Consider the following 23,990-nt stretch of genomic DNA (forward strand, 5'->3'; position numbering starts at 1 on the left):
TCTCTTGTAGACAGAATATATAGGGATCTTGTTTGCTTACCCATTCACCTCCCCCATGTTTGTTTGTTTGTTTGCTTTTGAGAAAAAGAGAAAGGGGTGGGGGAGAGAGAGAGAGAAAGAAAAAGACAGGGGGGAGGGAAAAACGGTAGGTGAAAAGCATTAATTTGTAGTTACTTCCGCTTTAGTTGTGCACTGACTACTTCTCATATGTGCCTTGCCCTGAACCGAGCCAGTGTCCCCTTGTTCAAGCCAGCGAACTTTGAGCTCAAGCTGGCAAGCTTTAGGATTGTGCAGATGATTCCCCCACTCAATCCAGCTACCCTGCACTAACAAGCCTGCACTCAGAGCCATTGACCTTGGGATTTTGAACTGGCAACCTCAGTGTTCCAGGTTGATGCTTTATCCACCGGCCATCACCAGCCAGGTTACCTACAGTCTTTTGATTACAGTCTTCAATTCATTTTACATTTAAAGTAATTATATACTGCTCACAAAGATTAGGGGATATTTTATAGCTTCATATTCATTTTGGAATATCCTCTCATTTTTGTGAGCAGTATAGATAGGTGCATAGTTATTGCCATTTTATTCTTTATAAATGTTCTCTCTCTTTAAAGAAGTAAATATATAATATTTTAACAGGCAATTTCCTATAAAACCTGACAATTCTTAGTTTTCCTCATCATGTAAGACACCTACAGTTAGTCTATAAATAATGGACTAGCCTGCCTGTGGTGGCACAGTGGATAAAGCATCAACCTGGAATGCTAAGGTCGCTGGTTCAAAACCCTGGGCTTGCCATGTCAAGGCACATATGGGAGTTGATGCTTCCTGTTCTTCCCCCTTCTCTCAGTCTCTCTCTCCTCACTAAAATAAATAAATAAAAATTATAAAATATATAATAATAATGGACTAGGATTAGAGCCCTTATCTTTATTCTCACTTTAATGTTTACTCTTGAGTGGAATTCAAGAAACAAGCAACATTAAAAACTGTTAACTTGGCCCTGGCCGGTTGGCTCAGCAGTAGAGCGTCGGCCTGGCGTGTGGGGGACCTGGGTTCAATTCCCGGCCAGGGCACATAGGAGAAGCGCCCGTTTGCTTCTCCACCCCCACCCCCTCCTTACTCTCTGTCTCTCTCTTCCCCTCCCGCAGCCAAGGCTCCATTGGAGCAAAGATGGCCCAGGCGCTGGGGATGGCTCCTTGGCCTCTGCCTCAGGCACTAGAGTGGCTCTGGTCACGGCAGAGCATCGCCCCCTGGTGGGCAGAGCATCGCCCCCTGGTGGGCAGAGCTTCGCCCCCTGGTGGGCAGAGCTTAGCCCCTGGTGGGCGTGCCGGGTGGATCCCAGTCGGGCGCATGCAGGAGTCTGTCTGACTGTCTCTCCCTGTTTCCAGCTTCAGAAAAATACAAAAAAAAAACCAAAACTGTTAACTTTAAACTTTTAGAGTATTCTCAATGAGATCTGGATCAGGGATGAAGCATTCCTTCACTTTTTCACATTAAAATAGTTCATTCAGAACATGATCAGATGCAAGGGTTTCAGGGGCCACATTAGATGACCATGTCCCACAGCTTCAGGACTCAAATGTGTGAGGTCATGTAAGGCAGTGGTCCCCAACCCCTGGGCCGCAGACTGGTACCGGTCCATGGGCCATTTGGTACCAGTCCACAGAGAAAGAATAAGTAACTTACATTATTTCTGTTTTATTTATATTTAAGTCTGAACGATGTTTTATTTTTTAAAAATGACAAGATTCCCTCTGTTACATCCATCTAAGACTCACACTTGATGCTTGTCTCGGTCACGTGATACATTTATCCGCCCCACCCTATGGGCCAGTCCATGAAAACACATTATTTTCTGACACTAAACCTGTCCGCGGCCCAAAAAAGGTTGGGGACCACTGATGTAAGGTACAGAACATTGACTGACCAGTCTACTACTATATGATATTCCTTTTCAAGTCATTCGCCAGTGTCTGTTTTTGCTTTAAGATTAACCAAGCTTTTTATAGTTTTACTTTGTGTGTGTATATGTGTGTGTGGTGTGTGTGTGTGTGTTTTGTTTTGTTTTTTTACTGCGGGGGAGTAAAGGAGCATATGCTATGCTAACTCTCTATATAGAGTTTTTTCTTGCCCGTGCAGCCGCATCACCACTACCCAACCACCTGTCTACTTTTCAACTTGCCTCCCTCCACCTCCCTGTTGCTTCCCATCTTCATAATCAAAGGCTGACCTTGCCATGCTAGCCAATCAAAGTGTGCCCTTCCTTTTCTAGGAGAACTCAGCCTCAGCATTAAGTGTATCCACAGACATTCTTCTTTCCAGGGTTCATTTGCTCCTGGCTTGTACTCTGCTATCCCAAAATATGTTGTTTCTGATTGCTTCTGAGCCTAGTGATACTCCTCATACAAAGACTAGATTTAAAATATGAGAACTCAAAAAAAACAAGCCCTCACAAATTATCTTATGATTAGATGATCTTATCTGAATCTTTAGTTGCAGTGGTTCTCAAACTGCAGTGCACAGGGAGGGCAGCATCAGCACCAACTAGGGGCTTGTAGAAAGGCAGATTCCAGATCTCTGAGTCAGCCACCTTTGTCATAACGAGCTCTCGGAGATTCTGATGAACATTAAAGTTTGACAACCTGCTGAATTAGAAGTCTGTGCTCAAGCTAATAATGTTGACCCTATCAATTCAGGTATGGACAGAAATATCCCCCTCTTATACTACTACATGCTATTTACTAACCCTGTTATTTTGCTCATGGTCTTGAACAACCAGGGACTGCTGGCTGTTAATTCTGGAAATTTGCCAATGTGCCTCTTTGACAAATTACTCTCACCATTTATTTTGTCCTAAGCACAAAAAGATAAAGCCTGTGCTACCACCAGATTCTTCTTAATAGTTCATATTCCAATTTCATCAATCTCTTAAAACTTAAGACAGCAACCTAATAAAATTGAATACTGTATGGACAAATACCCTTTCACTCTCCCCATTCCTACAAAACTCACATTTCCCCTGTGCTATGAGGAGGAACCATTACTTTCTAACTGAATTGTTTATAGTCTTCCTTTCTATCAGTTTTTGGATCTCACTCCTAAACCTATCTTCTCTTGCCAATCATTGTTTCAGTGATTCATTCTTCCCCTTAACTGTGATTTGTCAAATGGGACTTTCAGTGTCTGTCTTTATCAGAATATCTGCTTTTATATTTTCAAATGCCAATGTAATAAAAGTATGTCTATTATAGTTCATGTGGCAGTCCTAGGTTCTTTTTACATTTATTTCTAAGTCTTTCATCCATTTAGCAACATTACTACCTATCTTCTCAAGTCTGCTAGTTCCTTAATAAATCACCTAAATTAGCTTTGCTTCTCCATGCATGTCTCTTCCTAGCTTTGTCCTAAAACTCAAACAGCACCATCCTGATGACTAAGAATGTTTGCTGTTCTCCACATCCACACTAATCCTAGGCCTGATCACTAGTCCACAATGTTATCACAGAGACCACTGCACCTCACACTGACATTCCCTTTTTCTCTGGACTAGTTACAGATACTACTTGTTACCACCACCTTCACCCCCCATGTCCAACTTGGAAGTACATTCCAACACTCAAGCAGTTCCAGCATTTCTTCTGATATACCACCTCTCTCTTTTAAAACTGTGATGACTATGAGGGGGTTCAGGATCCATTACCCCAAGATAGGGCACGTTGGCATATGAACTGTTTTAAGGTAAAGGAGTTTTAGAAGGTGGCAGAAGGACAGCCACTCTAATCTTTCCCCTGCCCTTCTCGCCTGAAGTAGTCATAAAACCCTGATGTAAGAGGTGCCCTGCCTGTACACAGAGAAAAGGAGAATCCTTATCTCTGAAAACAAGAGGACACCAAGAAGAACCCTAACAACCAGACTCTGCTAGGACCTCCAGTTTACTACACTTACCTCACACTCGTTGACCTACCTACCATATTTCTTCATGACTGTCCACTCTCCATCAAATCTAACATAGAAGGCATAGGCTTAACTATTTCTTCATATCTTTGTTTCCTCATGAAAGCTTCCTGCCATGTAAAACTTATATTACATAAATTTGTATGTGTTTCAGTTTCATTTTCAGACCCAGCCAGGGAACCTAAGCAGTTTGAGGAAAGGTTTTTTCTCCTCTACATTAATTGACAATGATAGATTTACTGGGGAAACTTTTGATATTTTCTCAGACCCCTTAGGCTTAAAGTATTCATTATGCCAGTGGTTCTCAAACTTTTTTGAAGTTGGGGTACATTTAAAATCCTACAAATAATTGTAGGAACACTATATACACATTTCTGAGAAATGTTATTATTATAACATTAATTTATATTAATTAAGTCAAACATTAAAGAAAAAATATAATGTCCAAGCGTGCTTTTATGGTAATTAAACAAAATAAATACAACAAAATTAAATTTATTCTGACATTAAAAAACATTTTTATGTTACATTTTTTGAGTTATGCTTTTTATTTTATTTTTATTTTTTATTTATTTATTTTTTGTATTTTTTCTGAAGTTGGAAACAGGGAGGCAGTCAGACAGACTCCCGCATGCGCCCGACCAGGATCCACCCGGCACGCCCACCAGGAGGCGATGCTCTGCCCATCTAGGGCGTCGCTCTGTTGCAACCAGAGTCCTTCTAGTGCCTGAGGCAGATGCCATAGAGCCATCCTCAGCGCCTGGGCCAACTTTGCTCCAGTGGAGCCTTGGCTGCAGGAGGGGAAGAGAGACACAGAAAGGAAGGAGAAGGGGAGGGGTGGAGAAGCAGATGGGCGCTTCTCCTGTGTGCTCTGGCCAGGAATCAAATCTGGGACTCCTGCACGCCAGGCCGACGCTCTACCACTGAGCCAGCCAGCCAGGGCCTGAGTTATGCTTTTTAGAATTCGTAAAAAAGAGGAGTTAAAAAATAAATGAAAAAAAAGTTATCTTTTTATATATAGAGATACATTCTTAGTAAGATTTAGTAAATTCAGCAGGTCCCGGCATGAATGTGTTAAGTTTTTTCATTCTTGTGTTTATGAGAAACATGAGCCTGATGTGTCCTAGTGATTTCTTCAATGTTGGACATATATTTGAAAGGCAAACTCTCATTTCCTCATCAATACATTGAAGAATTCCTATCTTTTTACTCTTAATTGTGTTGAGTGCAGAAATCTCCCACCACACATATCATCTTAACTTTACACCAAACAAAGGATAGAAGAAACTTGCCTCCAGTCTTTCTGGGGAACATGGGGGGGTAGTGTAAACAATCCAGCACCACAGCTTAACAGCCTTTTGCAACCTAATCAAGCAAGTGAGGTGGGGGGTTGGGAAGACTGTCAGCTTACAGCCAATTCCCCACACCTCTGTCTCCCAAAAATCTAAACTCCCAAAACCCTGTTGGTTTTTTAGTCCCCAACAGGCACATATTTCTCTGGAATACCATAGGGTGCACCAGGGCACCCTGGTGCACACTTTGAGAACCACTGCATTATGCCAAGGTGCTACATTTTGGAGTAGCAACTCCTGAACCCATCAACTATTACTTAGTTAGCTCTTTCTCTTATTTTACTCAATACACAGCCAAATCACTAACTCCTCTCTAGCCACCAAAGACCTCTTGGTCTGTCTCAACATCTCTCTGCCAAACCTTTCCTTTTAGATTTATTGCAACATTATGTTAATCCAGCCTGAATAAAAATTAGTCTGCACCTAAAACCAACTCTTCTGCACTACATATAATCCATTCTAAAACCTGCTGCTCTGTAGAATATGTATTCACTGCTCAATTATAGCAGCAATCTACATATATAAACATATATATACATGTATATTATATTCATAATTATATTGCCTTATTTTGATAGTATTGTAACATCTAGAACTAGCTATTAGATAAGGTTACAAACGGTACTAAATGAACCTGCTAATACTTCTAAAGTATACAAGTCAAAGCTCTCAGAAAAGATTATGAGTTAAAGTAAGAAAATTAGTTTCCTTTTCTGTAAATCCTGTTGGTGTTTACATGCCAAATTCCTTGTTGGTATTTGTATATTTGCCCATAACACCCATTTTTTAAACAATACACTTTCAATTGGGATAAACACAGAATACAAATCACTAATGTAAATCCTCCCAAATATGGCCAAGGTATATGGGGTCACTGTGTAGGTTTTTGTTTTTGTAAAACATGATTCATTTTATACAGAGGTACATATCTGAAACTGTTCTTTAAAAAGGTGAAATGTACAAACAAAGTTATATCAAATTTAGACTACAATACCTGTTTTGTTTTGTTTTGTGACAGAGATAGAGAGACAGAGAGAGGGGAAGACAGGGATAGACAGTCAGGAAGGGACAAAGATGAGAAGCATCAATTCTTCGTTGTGGCACCTTAGTTGTTCATTGATTGCTTTCTCATATGTGCTTTGACCGGAGGCTACAGCAGAGCGAATAATCCCTTGCTCAAGCCAGCAACCTTGGGCTCAAGTCAATGACCTTGGGCTTCTAGCGGGCGACCCCGCACTCAAGCTGGTGAGCCCATGCTCAAGCCGGATGAGCCTGCGCTCAAGCTGGTGACCTCAGGGTTTCAAACCAGGGTCCTCTGTTTCCCAGTCCTATGCTCTATTCACTGCACTACTGCCTGGTCAAGCTAATACCTGTTTCTTTAAAAGAAAGCAGAAAATGTTGAAGGAGAAGAAGGAAGAGAAAAATAAGACAACAATAACAATGACAACAGCAGCGAACCCACAAGTTCAGCTTCTATAAAATACATGGCTGTCTTTTAGAATGCAAAATCGATAAATGCTCATTTTTCACTTAAACTTGCCAAAGATCAACTTAGTTTTTATTGCTCTGTGCAATTTCTGAACTAAGTGACTTCACTGTGAGACTTTTTAATGTAACAAATCACATCATAAATTAACCCTAAAATGTCACAGCTTTTAGCTTACACAAGTTGCTGCCTTATCTGAGAATGTGGGAAGCATGCACAGTTAAAACACTAAGGAACAGGGGGAGCCACCAGCGCTCACCAGCAGATAAACAGTACAATGAGCTGGCATGCTTACAAGCCAAAAGGCACATTCTTCTCCTGATTTTGATTCGTTATCAGGGTTTCAGTGGAAAACACACACAGGAGGATGGCAGCAGAGGAAGCAGGAGGCCACTGTGTCCAAGTGATTCCACCAGCCAGCGCCTGCTCACTGACTCACTCACCTCATAGCCTTTCTCCAGCAGGAACTCAGCCAAGTACGAGCCATCCTGAAAACAGAAAGAAAATTGACAAATGTCAGACCCATCATAGCCAAAAAGGCAGCCAAAGCTAAGAGTTTGGAGAAAAGCATTTAAGAGGCTATATGAACTTAAATTAAGAGTCATGACAAACAAAATAAAAGTAATACTGACAATGATGCTTAACACCATATGGTGTTCCACTGTTCTCTATACATTTTCATTAACATTAGTTCATCTGAATACCACAGAAGCACAGGAAAGTAGTATCACTGTCATAATCACAGAGAAACTGAAATCCAGGCAGTTAAAAATGGCACAAAAGAAAGAACATGACTCTTCAGAATTAGATGGAGTTAGGTTTTGCCACTTACTAGCTGTGCAAAAGTGATTTTTAATAGTTGTGCCAGAAGTATTTTTTAAAACAGTCAATAATACCTGACTATTTAGTCAGAGGTATGACCTCTTTTCCCTTAGATTATAAAAAAAAAAGACAACAGCCAACACAACAATAGCCGTCCGGAGTTTATGAATCAAAAGTAAACCTACTTTTTTGTCAGACTGCCAAAACATACATTTTTTGTTGTGCCGCAGAATTTTAGTAATTAATTTATATGTGCCATGAGATGAAAAGAGTTGAAAATCGCTTGTGTAGAGTATGTAAAACGTGTGGGGCAAAGCAGAAGGCCTTGGTACTGTAGGAACATAAAATAAAACTCTAATTCTGAGGGTGGCAAAAGAAAGCTTTGGGGAAGGGTTGACAAAGCAGCAATCGGGGTTTGGCAAGAGACTAGGGTGTGTGCGAGGAGGAGACAGAGAACACCAGAGTTCTGGCATCACTGAGAAAAGACAAGATGTAGAGAGGAGGAAGGTGAGCACATTTGTAGGGAGGCCTTCCAAGCACTGGTGAGAGTCTGCTTCTAACCCAAGGATGCTGTAAAGTCACTAAAACATCCTTTCTTTAGTGACTGGACAGAATCCTTGTGCAGAAGATTATAGACATAATCAGATTTATATTATTATCACTGCATATATGTGTACATGCACAGAGAAGGGTATGTATCTTTTTTATAAAATAAGCACTTCATTTGCATGCATATTAAACCATGCAATTAATCTCTACATTAAATGAATGTATATAACTAAAAAGGAATTTTCAATTGGTTTTTAATAATTCTTTCAAAAATGTCTGGGTAAGCATGATTCATTTAAACTAAAATATTTCATGTGCCATTTCTTGATACAGAAAGTATGAGAAATCAGTGTTCTATGAGGTACCACAAGAAATCAGCAGCCTTGCTCAGAAAATGAATTGCTTTGACATCTTGCAAGCAATTCTACAATTGTTCCTCTGCTTTCGGCCCAGGTCTGCCCCTCCATCCCATCCAGACAAACAGAAAAATGGGAGGCTCCAACTACTAGAAATTTGCATACTGAGAAGTATTTGGGAGCATAACCAGGCAGTGGATCAGTGAATAGAGCAGGGGTCGGGGACCTTTTTGGCTGAGAGAGCCATGAACGCCACCTATTTTAAAATGTAATTCTGTGAGAGCCATACAACAACCCATGTATGTTAGGCATTATCCAATAAAAATTTGGTGTTGTCCTGGAGGACAGCTGTAATTGGCTCCAGCCACCCACAACCATGAACATGAGTGGTAGGAAATGATGAATTGTAATACATGAGAATGTTTTATATTTTTAACGTTATTACTTTTTTTAATTAAAGATTTGTCTGCGAGCCATATGCAGCCATCAAAAGAGCCACATCTGGATCGCGAGCCATAGGTTCCCAATCCTTGGAATAGAGCATCAGTCTGGGACCCTGAGGACCCATGTTCAAAACCCTGAGGTCACCGGCTCAAGCACGGGCTCATCAGGTTTGAGCATGGGCTCACCTGCTTGAGCACAGGATTGCTGGCTTGAGCTTCAGATTATAGACATGACCCCATGGTTCCTGGTTTGAATCCAAAGGTCGCTGACTTGAAGCCCAAAATCACTGGCTTGAGCAAGGGGTCACTGACTCAGATGAAGCCTCCCTGGTCAAGGCACATATGAGAAAGCAATCAATGAACAACTAAGGTGCTGTATGACTTGATGCTTCTCATCTCCCTTCCTGTCTGTATGTCTCTCTCTCTCTCTCTCCCCCCCTCTCTTCTCTCTCGATAGATATATAAAATAGTTGGAAATATTTTAGTTTTCTTGGGTTTCCTCTTAAAAAAAAAAAAAACTTAAAATATCCCTTTGAGCTTTGGAAGTTTCTATCAGATAGATCAGGAAAAAGAAAAATGAAGGCCTTATTCTTATCATTATTTGACTTATGGCTAGAATTGGAGACACCGATGAGTCCTGAAAATGACAGAACTATCGAGAGTTTTTACTACATTAATGCCAAAGTCATGCATAAATTCAAGCAGGATGACAAGGCAAGATATACAAGGGACACATTTTGTGGTTTGTTAAAACCTCCTTCTTGACATAAATATTCTGGTTTATAGACTCATATAAAGAAGAGAAATGATTTGGCATATTCCTTTTCCTTTCAATCTTATGACATACAATTGCAATAATTTTTATATACCTAATATACAAATTAAATCACATAAGAAGGCTAAATAATTCAGACCAGTACAACCCAGGTCATTCTACACAATCATCGGAAATATGAGAAGTCAGTGGTCTTATATAAATCAATCAGTGCGAAAACAGCTAACTAGAAAAAGCATTTACAATAAGATAATTTTACAGTAGGCTAGAAAGCCCTAGAAAGTTTGTTTTCTATCTTGTTGGTGTTGTAACTTTAAAGCAGGCAATACTATACTTTTCACGTTTATAATTTCTCTTGGAATAAAAAGTTAAAATGCTTTATGTTCTACCATAGTTGCACAGAAAGTCTTTTTTTTTTTTAAAGAGGTGAAAGTGCTAGCGATCTCTGGGGGCAGGAAGAACTATGCTTCTTTGGAAAGCTGATGTGAAACAGACCTGACCAGGACTGAACCCTGTCAATAAGGTCTTGTTCTTCTCACCAGGCCACTTCTCAAACTTTCCAACCACCCTGGAACATTCTGAACCAGCAGTGCCATTCACTTCCTCCTCACTTCCTTGCCAGGCCTCCAAGTGATAGGGCCTGGGCAGCACAATGAGTGGGAAGTAGAGCAGAGTGAGGTCTTCTGGTCTCTGTCCCACGAAGTCCAGCTGGCCTCCCTAAGTCCCCTCCCCAGGTCCCTGAAGGGACTGCACTTAGAGACCACAGTATCTAAACAGGCAGGCATCTGCCAAGTTTCTGCCTCCTCTGGAAGAACAAGGCTATTAGAGAATGCTTCAATCAGACTAATGACTAAAATGTCATGTTAACTGAGAACCTGCAACCAACATTAAATTCTGAAAACTTAACTCCTCAAAATGAAGAACTAATGGACTAAAAATGTCCAGCTCATTCGCTATGAACATAATCTGATACAAATTCTAGCCTGGGTTCAATCCTTGTTACAGAAAACTTTTTAATTGAAGAAATAATGTCCCAATTGTGACTCTTAAATTTAATTTGCACATGGTTATTAAGAGTATACATTTCATATTAAATGCTATATAGTTTTAAGTAATCACCATGGCTTTAACATTTTCAAGACACAAATATTTTCTTATTTTACAAGAACTTGGCCTGGAAGGCAAGCAGCCATATGACATCTGATATAACTGAAGCACATAGAGGTTAGCCAGCCTGGCCAATATTACACTAAAGGTGAAGCCAGGACTAGAACCCACGTCACCCACTACTGTGAGCTAGCAAACAAGCATCCTCACCCTCCTGTCTACCTGGGACCTATCAAAACATGTCTAAACCGAACAAAATAATAAAATAACATTAATGGATCCGTTTTAAACCAAATTGATGTAGTAATTTTCCATTACTGAGTATTTTTATGGATTAAACAGTGCTTCTAGTTTTAATCAGGTGACCCATCCCAGAGACATCTCGTAATTTTAGAACACTCTAGAGTTCAAAGGAGGGAGGCAGGACATAGTGTCTAAAATTTATCAGTCTTATTTGGGCAAATACACTATTTGGGAAGCAATATAACATTGTTTGGTGGAGAACTTGGATTTGTGGTGGATGTGTTTTGGGCTCAAGGGCCAGATTTAGGTGTGCCTGATACCTACAGTCCCTACACTTGGGTATCTTTACCTTTCACAAGTACTCAGAAACATTCCAGATACATAACCATAAAAAATTAAGAGTAATTCCAGAAATTAGCTAAGATATACCTTGGCTATAAGTATGAAAAATACCTTATATTTCACATCTATAAAAACCTGATGAAGGACAGAAAGTTTTCCCCTTCTCCCCAAGGCCATAGAAGCCTGAGAAAGCACTGACCAATCCTCACCTCATATCCACCCTATATCCAAATGTGCACGTGCCAGACAGCCTATCTTTCTGCAGAGTAGAAAGACTAGCATTTCTCTTCTCTCATCAGACATGGATGAAATTAGAGCCCATAAGGACATATGAACAGGGCACTTTCTTATATGCAATTTGAAATTCTGGTCCCTCTGAACTTCATGCTAAAATTTACTGTATGATTCTCCCTTGTGGCAGTTCTTTTGAATAGAGTAAGGTACCTAGTATTGGGCTAAAAAATCATGCCACAATAAAATGAATTTGTTTAGATCATCTCAAGTACAGAATACTCTTCTGTAAGAAGAGAAAGCACTAGTTTATGCTCTTTAATTCTGTGTACTCTACTGCAAAATAAGCATCTTTTCAACTAATCACAATTACATTCTAAAAGTAGTCTATATCTTCAATAAGAAAAATACAAACACTTTAATAATTTACAGAGAGTGCTATTTTGATTTAAAATGAAAACTTCTAATGGGAAGATTAGCCACTCTTGTGAAGAACCCTGAAGCAGAATATCTTTGAGAAGTATTTTCACCTGGCTCATGTTTGTAACACAAATCATTGGATAAAATTTCTGTCAAGCTCAGAATTCAAAAGACCATAGGGATTAATTAACCCAACTCTCTTTTTTTAGACCATAGGGGTTAATTAATCCAACTCCTTCTTTTTACAAACCAGGAAAGTATGATTCAAACAGTTCAATGTTTAATGTACAGTTACAGTCAGAAGTAGCACAAGCTGCCCTCCCCCCAAAACAAGACAACAACAAAACAGGTCTCCATACTCCCAGACCTCAGAATTTTTCACTAAAACATACAGTGAAAAGATCTAAGATGAAGAGACTAGTTTATAATATCTACAGTTAAGATCAAGTAAAACACACGAATGTATTACCAAAGTGAAGAACAAGAATACAGCCAACAGTTATTAGGAGAGTGATGACTGACGGGTAGACAAGAAACAAGGACACCATCAATATTTAAAACATACAAACTTCTACCTGACCTGTGGTGGCGCATTGGATAAAGCGTCAACCTGGAAACACTGAGGTTGCTGGTTCAAAACCCTGGCTTGCCTGGTCAAGGCACATATGGGAGTTGATGCTTCCTGCTCCTCTCCCTCCTCTCTCTCTCTCTCTCTCCCCCTTCTCTAAAATGAAGAAATAAATTAAAAAAAATTTAAAAATAAAACATACAAACTCCCATCTCCTGTAGTCTTTAAAGGTGAAAATTATTTCCTCATAAAAGCTGCAGTCACCAAAGAACTGAATTCAATTCTCCTTTGATTCACCTTCTGGTAGAGAAGAGCACAGTAACACAGAAATGTGACCAGCAAGCCCTAATAATAACGAACTGACTGTGCTAAGCAGTTAAGATACTCTTTCAACCACCTCTACCCTCTGAATATTTGCTAGGGAAAGATACTTTCATGCAGGTGGTGAGTGGTTACACATACCCCTTATACAAGTGACAGTGGCTCTGCTGCCAAACACAAGACCTTCCTGACAAGCTGAAAGGTTAAAGCAGTATTTTAGAAAGAGGCTGGGTACCTCGTCATCCTATATATATATAGGTCTACCTATATATATATATATATATTGGTCTACCAGTACCCTGAATTCTCTCCCCACAAACATGCTCAGTTTCAAAAGATTGTAATGTTAAGTTTATGCCCATGTTAAGTTTTTTTAAAAACAAGATTTCCATGTGAAAAAAATATCACAAAGAAATAACCTAAAAGTTTAATTTTAAAAAATAAATTTTTCCCAATTTGATAGGTTAAAAAATGATATTTTTCTTTCAAGTTTTGAATTAGTACTAAGAATGAAGAGGGTTTTTGTGTTTATGACCATATATTCTATTTCTTCTGAGAATTATTCATTCTTATCTCATATTTTTACACATTTTTCTAGTAGGCTGCATTTTGCTAACTGATTTGTTCTTTTAAGTTCCTAGAACACATATAAAAGTGACTAATTTTTATCTCCAATAAAAGCCACTCAAAAATATTCTGAAACTGGTTAGTAGATTTTCAGTGGAAGAATTTAACTCTTAGTTTAAATGGCAAGAAAGAATGCAAACACCAGGTATAGTTGTATAATGCAGCATCTTTAATACCATTTATTTCCACACAGTAAAACAAATTTCTCTAGTGTAGGCAAATGCTAGAAGAAAAATGGGATTAAAGATTAAAATAAGCCCTGGCCGGTTGGCTCAGCGGTAGAGCATTGGCCTAGCGTGCGGAGGACCCGGGTTCGATTCCTGGCCAGGGCACATAGGAGAAGCGCCCATTTGCTTCTCCACCCCTCCGCCGCGCTTTCCTCTCTGTCTCTCTCTTCCCCTCCCGCAGCCAGGGCTCCATTGGAGCAAAGATGGCCCGGGCGCTGGGGATGGCTCCTTGGCCTCTGCCCCAGACGCTAGAGTGGCTCTGGTCACAACATGGCGATGCCCAGGATGGGCAGAGCATCGCCCCCTGGTGGGCAGAGCGTCGCCCCTGGTGGGTGTGCCGGGTGGATCCCAGTCGGGCGCATGCGGGAGTCTGTCTGACTGTCTCTCCCTGTTTCCAGCTTCAGAAAAATGAAAAAAAAAAAAAAGATTAAAATAACAAGGTAGAAAGTAAAGTTTTTAATAAGGTCTAGAAAGGTAATTTTTAATTGCATGATTGGGAAGATAACACATATATGGATATTCCAAACACATGTTGTCCCAAAAGTGTTTTAAAAGCCTCAAAAGTAAATCCAAAGGTGTTTGCTAACAGCCTACATGTGTGCTGGGTGTGCACAATACAAAGACACATTGAGGGTGAGCTGACCTGTTCACTCCACATAAACAGAAGTATGCCCAAAGACCATGGTATCCCACTGATTTTCTTTCCTTTTTTAAAATGTAAGTTCCTTTAGTCTGAATCTCACGTGTTTTTCTCTCACCAGCTTTGCCATTCTTGACAATCAGGCTGAAGGTTTTAACGTTCAGAGGAAAAAAAAGTCCTAATGTGACCTATTATTACTACAAATATGGGAATAACAAAAATGATAATAATAAGTACTTGTATAGCATTGAGGATATGCCAAGCATGTTCTAAATACTTTATTACCTCCATTTTACAAATGAACAAACTGAGGTAAATTTAGACCAAGAAACTCCCCAAGATCTCAGCTAATAGCCACAGCAAAGATTTGAACTATACTAATTTTCTTCACTAATGGAATCTATCACTCCATAATGATGGGCTTACAGGTGTTTTAAGATAAAATGTGGTCTCTACAGAATTTATTAACAATGCATAGTATCCCAGATTAATGAATATCAAACATTCACTTGGGTCACAGGTGTTATGGAATAGAAGACAGGAAGGTAATAAGAGGTTAAGTTTCTGCCCTATCGCTCTGAGAAGTATCTGGGAAGCCAGGCATTTCCTGGCCTAGATAGAATTATGCTTTACCACGAGCTTGAATCTCCAGGGTTCACAAGCCAACCCGCAGAAGGACAGAACGAGAATATGAACCAGGTAACCTGTACAGCTAATCAAGCCGTTTTGCCCCCAGGGGGCACCAGCAGATGCATTAATCATGGACAGAGGATGGCAGGGCTAATGAAAGAAAAGCTATGAAATACTACCATACTGATCTATTATAGAGGGTACAATGCCTTGGAGAAATAAATTGCCACATTTGAACATGAAATCAAGGTGGGAAAAGAACAGCAGAAATATAAGGATATTCCTGTTGAAATCCTTCGAAAAATCCTCCTATTGAGCAGTTCAGAGATGGTATGAAGAACCCCTTTCAGGTTTAGAACAATATACTAACAAAGTTTTCAAACTCAGGGCTACAAATACATTGATACAGATTTATCTAGACCTAGAGAAGTTAATAATAAATTACCAGAAAACTCATGCTTAAAAATAATTTCTGGACTTCACCAAAAAATGATTAGAACTGATAAATGAATTCAATAAAGAAGCAGGATAAAAAGATACTATTTAGAAGTCGGCTACATTTTTATACACTAATAATGAACTATCAAAGAAATTAAGAAAATCCCATCTACAATTGCATTAAAAAATACCTAGGAATAAATTTAACCAAGAAGGTAAAAGACCTGCATTTGGAAATCTATAAAACAGTAAAGAAAAACATTGAAAGTACAAAAAAATGGAAGAATATACCGTGCTCATGGATAAGAAAAATCATTGTTAATTTACCCAGCCGGGTAGCTCAATTAGTTAGACCATCATCCCCATAGGCCAAGGTTGTGGGTTTGCTTCCCAGTCAGGACACATACAAGAATCAACCAATTGATTCTTGTATAAATAAGTAAGTAAAACATAAATCAATGCTTCTCTCTCTGTCTTTCTCTCCTTTCCTTTCTGTCTAAAATAAATAAATACAATTTTTAAAATGTCCATAATACTATCTAATGCAATCTATGGATTCAATGCAATCCTATCAAAATACCAATGGCATTTTTCACAGAACTAGAACAAATAATCCTAAAATGTATATGGAACCAAAAAAGATCTTGAATAGCCAGCCACAACATTCTTGAATAAAAAGAACAAGGTGGGAGGGATCACACTACCTGATAGCAAGCTATCCTATAAGACTAGAGTAAGCAAAACGGCCTGGTACTGGCATAAAAACAGACATACATAGATCAACAGAACATAATAGAGAGCCCAGAAATAAACCCACACGTATATGGTCAATTAATCTATGACAAAGGAAGCAAAAATATACAATATGATAAAGACAATCTATTCAGTAAATGGTTTTGGGAAAATTGAGCAGATACATAAAACAAAATGAAACTAGACCACTTTCTTATACCATATACAGAATAAACTAAAAATGGAGTAGAGATGTAAATTTAACACCAGAAAGCATAAAACTCCTAGAAGAAAACGTAGGCACTAAACTCTCTGATATTTCTCTTAATAATAACTTTTTTGGATATGTCTCCTTGGACAAGGGAAACAAACAAACAGAAAAATAAACAAATGGGACTACATAAAACTTACAGGCTTCTGCATAGCAAAGGAAACCATGAACAAAACAAAAAACAACCTATCAAATGGGAGAACACATTCATCAAGAAACATCTGATAAGGGATTATTATGCAAAATATGTTAAAAAAAAAAAAAACCTCATACAACTCAACACCAAAAGACATAAAATCCAATTTAAAAATGGGCAGAGGATCTGAATAGACATTTCTCCAAAGAGTACATATGGATGGCCAAATGATACATAAAACAATGCTCCCCATCACTAATCACTAGAAAAATGTAAATTTAAACCATTTGTCACATATCAGAAATACCACTCCACACATGTCAGATTGGCTATCATCAATAAACCAAAAAGCAACATTAAGAGTGATGTCAGAGTAAGGCAGCATGAGAGATACCCTTGATATCTCCCCTTCAAATTTCAACAAATGGAACAGCTATAACTCAGTGAAGGAACCCCAGCTGGGCTCGCAGGCATGCCTACAAAGATCCACGCATTGAATCGACTATAGAAATAAGAATGCGAAGGACTGAAAGAAGCCAGCCATCATGGAAAACTGAATAAAAAGCAGAAGGAAAGTGTTTCCTTAAATGTCATTTTAAATTGTTCCAATAAATCAAAAGAATAATTTTGCAAAATAAATAAATAAAATACAAACAAATTTTGGCGAGGATGTGGAGAAAAGGATACGCTTGTACACTGTTGGTAGGAATTCAGATTGGTGCAGCCACTGTGGAAAGCAGTATGGAAGTTCCTCAAAAACTTAAAAATGGAACTGCCTTATGACCTAGCAATTCCACTTCTGGGTATTTATCCAAAAAAATCCAAAACACTAATTTCAAAAGATATATGTACCCCTATTTTCACTGCCGTTTTATTTACAACAGCCAAGAAATAGAAACTATGGAAGTTCCCATCAACAGATGATTTAGATAAAGAAAGGTGGTACGTATTTACAATGAAATACTACTCAGTCATAAAAAAGGACAAAATCTTGCCATTTGCAACAACATGGATGGATCTAGAAGGTATTGTGCTGAGTGAAATGTCAGAGAAAGACAAATACTGTATGATTTCACTTATGTGTGGAATCTTAAAAACAAAATAAATGAGCAAATAAAACAGTAACGAACTCATAGATACAGAGAACATTTGATGGTTGCCAGATGGGAGTTGGGGTTGAGGAGGTAGGTAAATCAGAGGAAGGGATTAAGAAGTACTAATTGTTAGTTACAAAATAAACATGGAACTGTAGAATACAGAATAGGGAATATAGTCAATAATATTGTAATAACTAGGTATGGTGTCAGGTAAGTACTAGACTTAAATGGGTGATCACTTCATAAGTTATACAAGTGTCTAATCACTATGTTGTATACCTGAAATTAATATAATGTTGTATGTCACCTGTAACTAAAAAAGTTTTTAATATTTTCTTTGTAGTACATATATGTGTGTGCATAAATATGTGCATATAAAATTAAATTTATAGAAATTCTGTACACAGAGATCTTCTCTTTCCCTTTCCCTTCCTTATTACTTCTAAAAGTGATAAATCATGAAATTAAAGCCTGTTTCTTTGCAAAGTACATGCTTATATAGTTCTAATCATCCAAGTGATTTACAGAGGAAATTATTTTTTGCAGGTCCTCAAACTAAAACAGAGTAGTACTCTGTCCAGTGTTCAAGATCAAGATTAATAAAAAACTTTTAATTTGGAAGAAAAAACTATGTACTGAAAAGAGAAGAATTATGAAATTTCATCCTTTACTTAATTTATTAACCTTTCTTTGTGTGTTTCTTTTTATAATTTATGTCCTGATTCAAGGAAAAAAACAAAACAAATGTCCTTTAATTTTAAAAAGGTCACAATAACAAAAATATGACTATATCTTTTCCCATTTTACTGTAAACTCATTTAACAGGTTGCTACTAAAATATCACTGTTAGTGACACACAGAGTTGAACTATTTACAAATGTCTTGCTCTTTTCACTTGTTTCTTTCAAAGATGTAATTAATGGCAAAATCCAGTTAAGATTGTTCTTAAAATATGTGCATGCTATGAAGAAAAATGCCACTTATGGGCTCCCTGTAGATTTCAGATCTGCTCTGCAAATAAAAGTTCCCTGGAGACACTGAAAACCACTGAAGAAAGATACAAAATAAGAACTGATTTGCACAACCTAAAATCACTGAAAGAAAGATGAAGCTACATACATGAGCAAATGGAGATATGTGCAAGCATTTACTCAGAAAGCTGTGTATCATAAAACTAAAAAAGCTAACAAACATTCAGAGCCAGAGGACAGATAAAGAATGGAGTGTTGTAGGAATGAATATGAATTCAAGTTCAGAACCGTTACTATGTTGATTTCACTGAGGTGTGGTTTCTGGAAGTAAATTCAGCTGGAAAAAGTTTGGTAGGCTAGGATATCTATTTTTTATGTTCTATATATTGGATATTAGAGTTCTGCAATTCAGAGATGGTATCAAAAACCATTTTAGGGGAGAAAAGCACATATTTAAAAGCAGTGGTCCCCAACCTTTTTGGGCCACGGACCGGTTTAATGTCAGAAAATATTTTCACGGACCGGCCTTTAGGGTGGGATGGATAAATGCAAAAAATAAAATTATGCGGCCGGCTTAAAAACTGTGGTATTTTTAAATATAATTGTCAAACTTACGAGACAAGCATCGAGTGAGTCTTAGACGGATGTAACAGAGGGAATCTGGTCATTTTTTAAAAATAAAACATCATTCAGACTTAAATATAAATAAAACAAAAATAATGTAAGTTATTTATTCTTTTTCTGCGGACTGGTACCAAATGGCCCATGGACCGGTACCGGTCTACAGCCCGGGGATTAAGGACCCTGTTTAAAAGGATGTGTTTCCATTAGGCCTGCGACTCTCTCTCAGTGTCACTGCCTTTCATGCCTTACAATCCAGCTGCACTTGGATAGTTCAGCCCTAAAAAAAAATGGAGGGAAGGCAGGAGGGAAAAGAAACTGTCAGATGACAGCTCACATCTCTGCAGGGTTTATGATTTCCATTGTTTTTATTTTGTCACTTTGCTTGCTTTCACAAACAGCAATGGGCTTAGCTGTTATTCACTTTTGTTTGTTTTTTTTTTTGTATTTTTCTGAAGCTGGAAACGGGGAGAGACAGTCAGACAGACTCCCGCATGCGCCTGACCGGGATCCACCCGGCACGCCCACCAGGGGCGATGCTCTGCCCCTCCGGGGCATCACTCTGCTGAGATCAGAGCCACTCTAGCGCCTGAGGCAGAGGCCAAGGAGCCATCCCCAGCGCCCAGGCCATCTTTGCTCCAATGGAGCCCTGGCTGCGGGAGGGGAAGAGAGAGACAGAGAGGAAAGCACGGCGGAGGGGTGGAGAAGCAAATGGGCGCTTCTCCTATATGCCCTGGCCGGGAATCAAACCCAGGTTCCCCGCACGCCAGGCTGACGCTCTACCGCTGAGCCAACCAGCCAGGGCCTGTTATTCACTTTTAAGATAGTGACTTTAACAGTGGTAGTCAATCTGGTCCCTACCGCCCACTAGTGGGCATTCCAGCTTTCATGGTGGGCGGTAGCGGAGCAACCAAAGTATAAATAAAAAAGATAGATTTAACTATAGTAAGTTGTTTTGTTTTATAAATATTTATTCTGCCAAACTTAGCACAAATCCAACATTAAGCACTTGGTAAGTAATTATTATATGCTTTAACTTGCTATAACTCTGCTTTATAAATTTTAAAAAGTAAAGTTACTTCCCTACTTTATAAATCACCATTACTGTGGAACCGGTGGGCGGTTAGAAAATTTTACTACTAACAGAGATACAAAAGTGGGCGGTAGATATAAAAAGGTTGACTACCCCTGACTTAATATTACTGAAAAAACATTATCAAGATTACACTCTACTGAAAACCAGAGTTTGTTGTTACAATTTGACTGGTCACAGGAAAGCAACAAAAGATGATGGAAATGTGAAATCTGCATCAAATAAAAGGAAAACTCTCCCAGTTTCATACCTATTCAGTGCAGTTCGATGTGGGCTCACGCACAGATTTTTTAGGGCTCCTTAAGTAGCTATCCCATATATCCTCTATAGACTCATCACTGGCTGATGGCCTACCAGAACAGGGTTTCTCCACCAAACTGCCGGTTTCCTTCAACTGCTTATCCCACCGAGTAATGTTATTCCTAATGTGGTGGCGCTTCGTTATAAACGTGCCAATATTCACGGTGCACTTTGGTCATGGATTCAAATTTAGCGAACCACAGAACACACTGAACTTTCCTCTGTACTGTCCACATCTTGACTGGCATGGCCATGGGCTGCTCCGCCATATACATGGTGTTGCGTCATCATCTGCGCATGCGCACATGCTGCCACATCATCCTACAGAAACTGGGAGGGTTTTCCTTTTACTTGGTGCAGATTTCACATTTCTATCGTCCTTTGGTGCTTTCCTGTGACCAGTCAAAAGTGCACCATAACTTTACGGACACACTGTATATAAAAACATTCAATTTAGTGCAAAATAATTTTTAAATAAGTATCATCAATTACTTTCGCAATAAATCACTATTATGAATCACTGCTTAAAAAAACCCTTCCTTCAAGTATACTGAACAAAAGGACCTTTTGAATGTAGTTCCCCCTTATCTGCAGTTTAGCAAGCATTCCCTTTTGTTTCAAGATAGAAAAGAAAATCTTATATTGAAGAACATTACAGAAATCTTTTAAAAATCATCCATGACTCTCCCAATAAGTGCTGGCAAAGAACACAAGATCACTGCCTTCATTGTCTTCTCTCTTTCCACGGGTCTGCAAAACAGCAGTGATTCACAGATTTTCACATGGTATTGAACAATTGTAACTATGGTGCCTACGATACTATTCAGCGTTTACTTCAGAATATAGTGGAATGAAGCATTAAGAGAAACACCAGTCTCTTATTTTCAAATTCTAATGAATGTGGAGAGTTGACCTAACAGGTGCAGTTTTATCTGTTGTGACAGAAATTCATTTTTTATATCCATCTAAAATTCTTCAATATAGGTAAAGACATTCAAAAATATCTATGTTACAAATCTGATATTTTTGGCCAAAAAGTTACATTTCTTCACATACTTTTTAAATCTTTTTAAATAAGGGTATCTCATGTCTTTAACTGGCAGTGACTCATATATCACACAACTTATATCACACAACTTGTGTAAAGCTAAAGAAAAGCACTTGAAATTTTTTGAATTTAAAATCAATTAATCTTTGACACCATTAGAAAGACAGGTGATTGGTAACTTAATCATATATCTTTAAGATTTTATAAAATATACCTTTGTATTTACTCAGAATTGTCCAATAAAACTTCAGTAACTAAAATGACTTCTTTTGGCATCTCACCATCTAAAAATAGTTACCTCTTTTGTGCATTAATTTAAGCCATTTTAGAGGTAGCCAAGTTAAAAGGTCACATCCTGTTAAAAAGTTTAGATTTGTCAGATATGTAATTCAGGTTTCAGTCATCTATGGATTAATTACTTTTGATATTTGAGAAGAAACTTCTAATTAAATACACTGGATTCGCTAAAAATATATTTTAGTGTTACTTTATTTTCTTTAAACTTTATTTCCACAACAGCAGCTTTTCTGGTTTGCTCTGGTCAACAGACTGCCACTGCCAGTCTCCCGGACTTCACAGCCTGTATTCTCTGCTGTCATGGGACGCCAGCCTCCGCCTTGTGCTCAGTCCAGCAGCAGTAACATGCCTTCACTTTACATTTCACAACTGTCTATACCTACTCTTAACTATAGAAAGATAATTATATTTTAATTGAAATTACAAACATTTTGATTTAAATACCAACAATGATATGCCTTCTGCATAAACTATGCAAATAAACACATTACAATTTAGATAGCTCACAAGTAAAAACATTCAAAGTGAACAAATTAGTTGACACCAGCAAGAATTGTGTGAAATACATCAGTTAAAGTGAAATTTAATCCTATTAAAACAAAAAAGTTGTATTTAACAGAAATATATTTTATATTGCTTCTGTTTTTAAAACTTCCATTCCTCAGATGTGAGAGACACATCTTAATTGCTACACAAGGCTTATGGCTACAATTTTGGACAGTGAAGTGACATGCTGTATTATCAGCAGTTTACATTTATCAATTTACATATTTCTCACAACAGCTCTTGAAAGAATTTACTCTTATTATCCTCCCATTGCAGACAATGAAACTTAGGAAGAAGCAATTAAGTGACTTACCCAAAATCACACAGCTATTAACCAAACAGTCTAACTCCAGATACTTGTCTGTACCCACCCTACCCAAAGATCAACCAGGGCACACAGTTTAATGAAAGACAACACAAGGGGTGCAAGGTGTATTAAACATAGAAACCAAACTACTTTCCAAATTAAGAGTAAGGAGCCAAGACTGATAGAAAGGCATAGTGAAAGAGGAAAAAAATCTGAGCTTAAAGATAAATGGAGATGAAAAGGAAAAGCTATTTGTGTTGAGGAGTGGGTATAACAAGGGTGAGTAAAGTGCTACTTGGTCATAAATGGACAAAAGATAATCAGGTGTTTGGTTACTGTGGTAGGCTAAATAATGTCCTCTCCCAAAGAGAGCCTCATCCTAACCACTAGAATCTATAAATGCTATCTTATACCAAAAACCAGTCTTAAGAATCTTGAGATGGAGAGATTATATTGGATTATCTGGGTTGGCCCTGAATCCAATCACAAGGGTCCTTGTAAGAGGATGGCACAGAGAGATTTTACACAGATAGATAACACACAGAAGAGCAGTAGTCCACGAAACCACAGAAACAGACTGCAGTGATGTGATCACAAGTCAAGGGATGCTAGAAGCCACCAGAAACTTCAAAGAAAGCAAAGAAGACATTCTCCCCAGGAACCTGTAGGAGGGGCACCATCCTGACAACACTTGGCCCCCATAACTATTACAGGATAACTCTTGTTCTAAGCCACCTAGTGTGTGGCAATTTATTACAGCAGCCCTAGGAAACTAAAGCAGTTACTAAGGATCTCTAAAAACCTTGAGCATGCAAATGTATTCCATGAATTAGCAAGAGGGGAATCTAGAAAGCTGCATTTCCCAATTTATTTAGTGACAGAATCCCCACTCCCCTAAGGGGCAGAACTGGTGGTAAAAGAGAACATCTTTTAGCATCTGGCAGACCTAGTATTTCTCTAACATTGTCTGGAAAATCCTGATGTAAGACACATTCTGAAAGGCATTTAATCCAGGCAAAAAAGTTTAAACTGTA

General features: G+C 38.4%; 1 protein-coding gene across 1 annotated transcript in view; it reads right to left on the reverse strand.

The window, feature by feature from the left end:
• GMDS (GDP-mannose 4,6-dehydratase) overlaps positions 1–23,990 on the reverse strand; it is a 770,392-nt gene that overhangs the window by 609,735 nt on the left and 136,667 nt on the right. Inside the window, exon 2 of the mRNA XM_066376915.1 lies at positions 7,242–7,286. Within this exon, the coding sequence (XP_066233012.1) occupies positions 7,242–7,286 (45 nt within the window). The remainder of the gene's footprint in view (positions 1–7,241; positions 7,287–23,990) is intronic.

The sequence above is a fragment of the Saccopteryx leptura genome, chromosome 3 (genome assembly GCF_036850995.1).
Source record: "Saccopteryx leptura isolate mSacLep1 chromosome 3, mSacLep1_pri_phased_curated, whole genome shotgun sequence".
Taxonomy (NCBI): domain Eukaryota; kingdom Metazoa; phylum Chordata; class Mammalia; order Chiroptera; family Emballonuridae; genus Saccopteryx; species Saccopteryx leptura.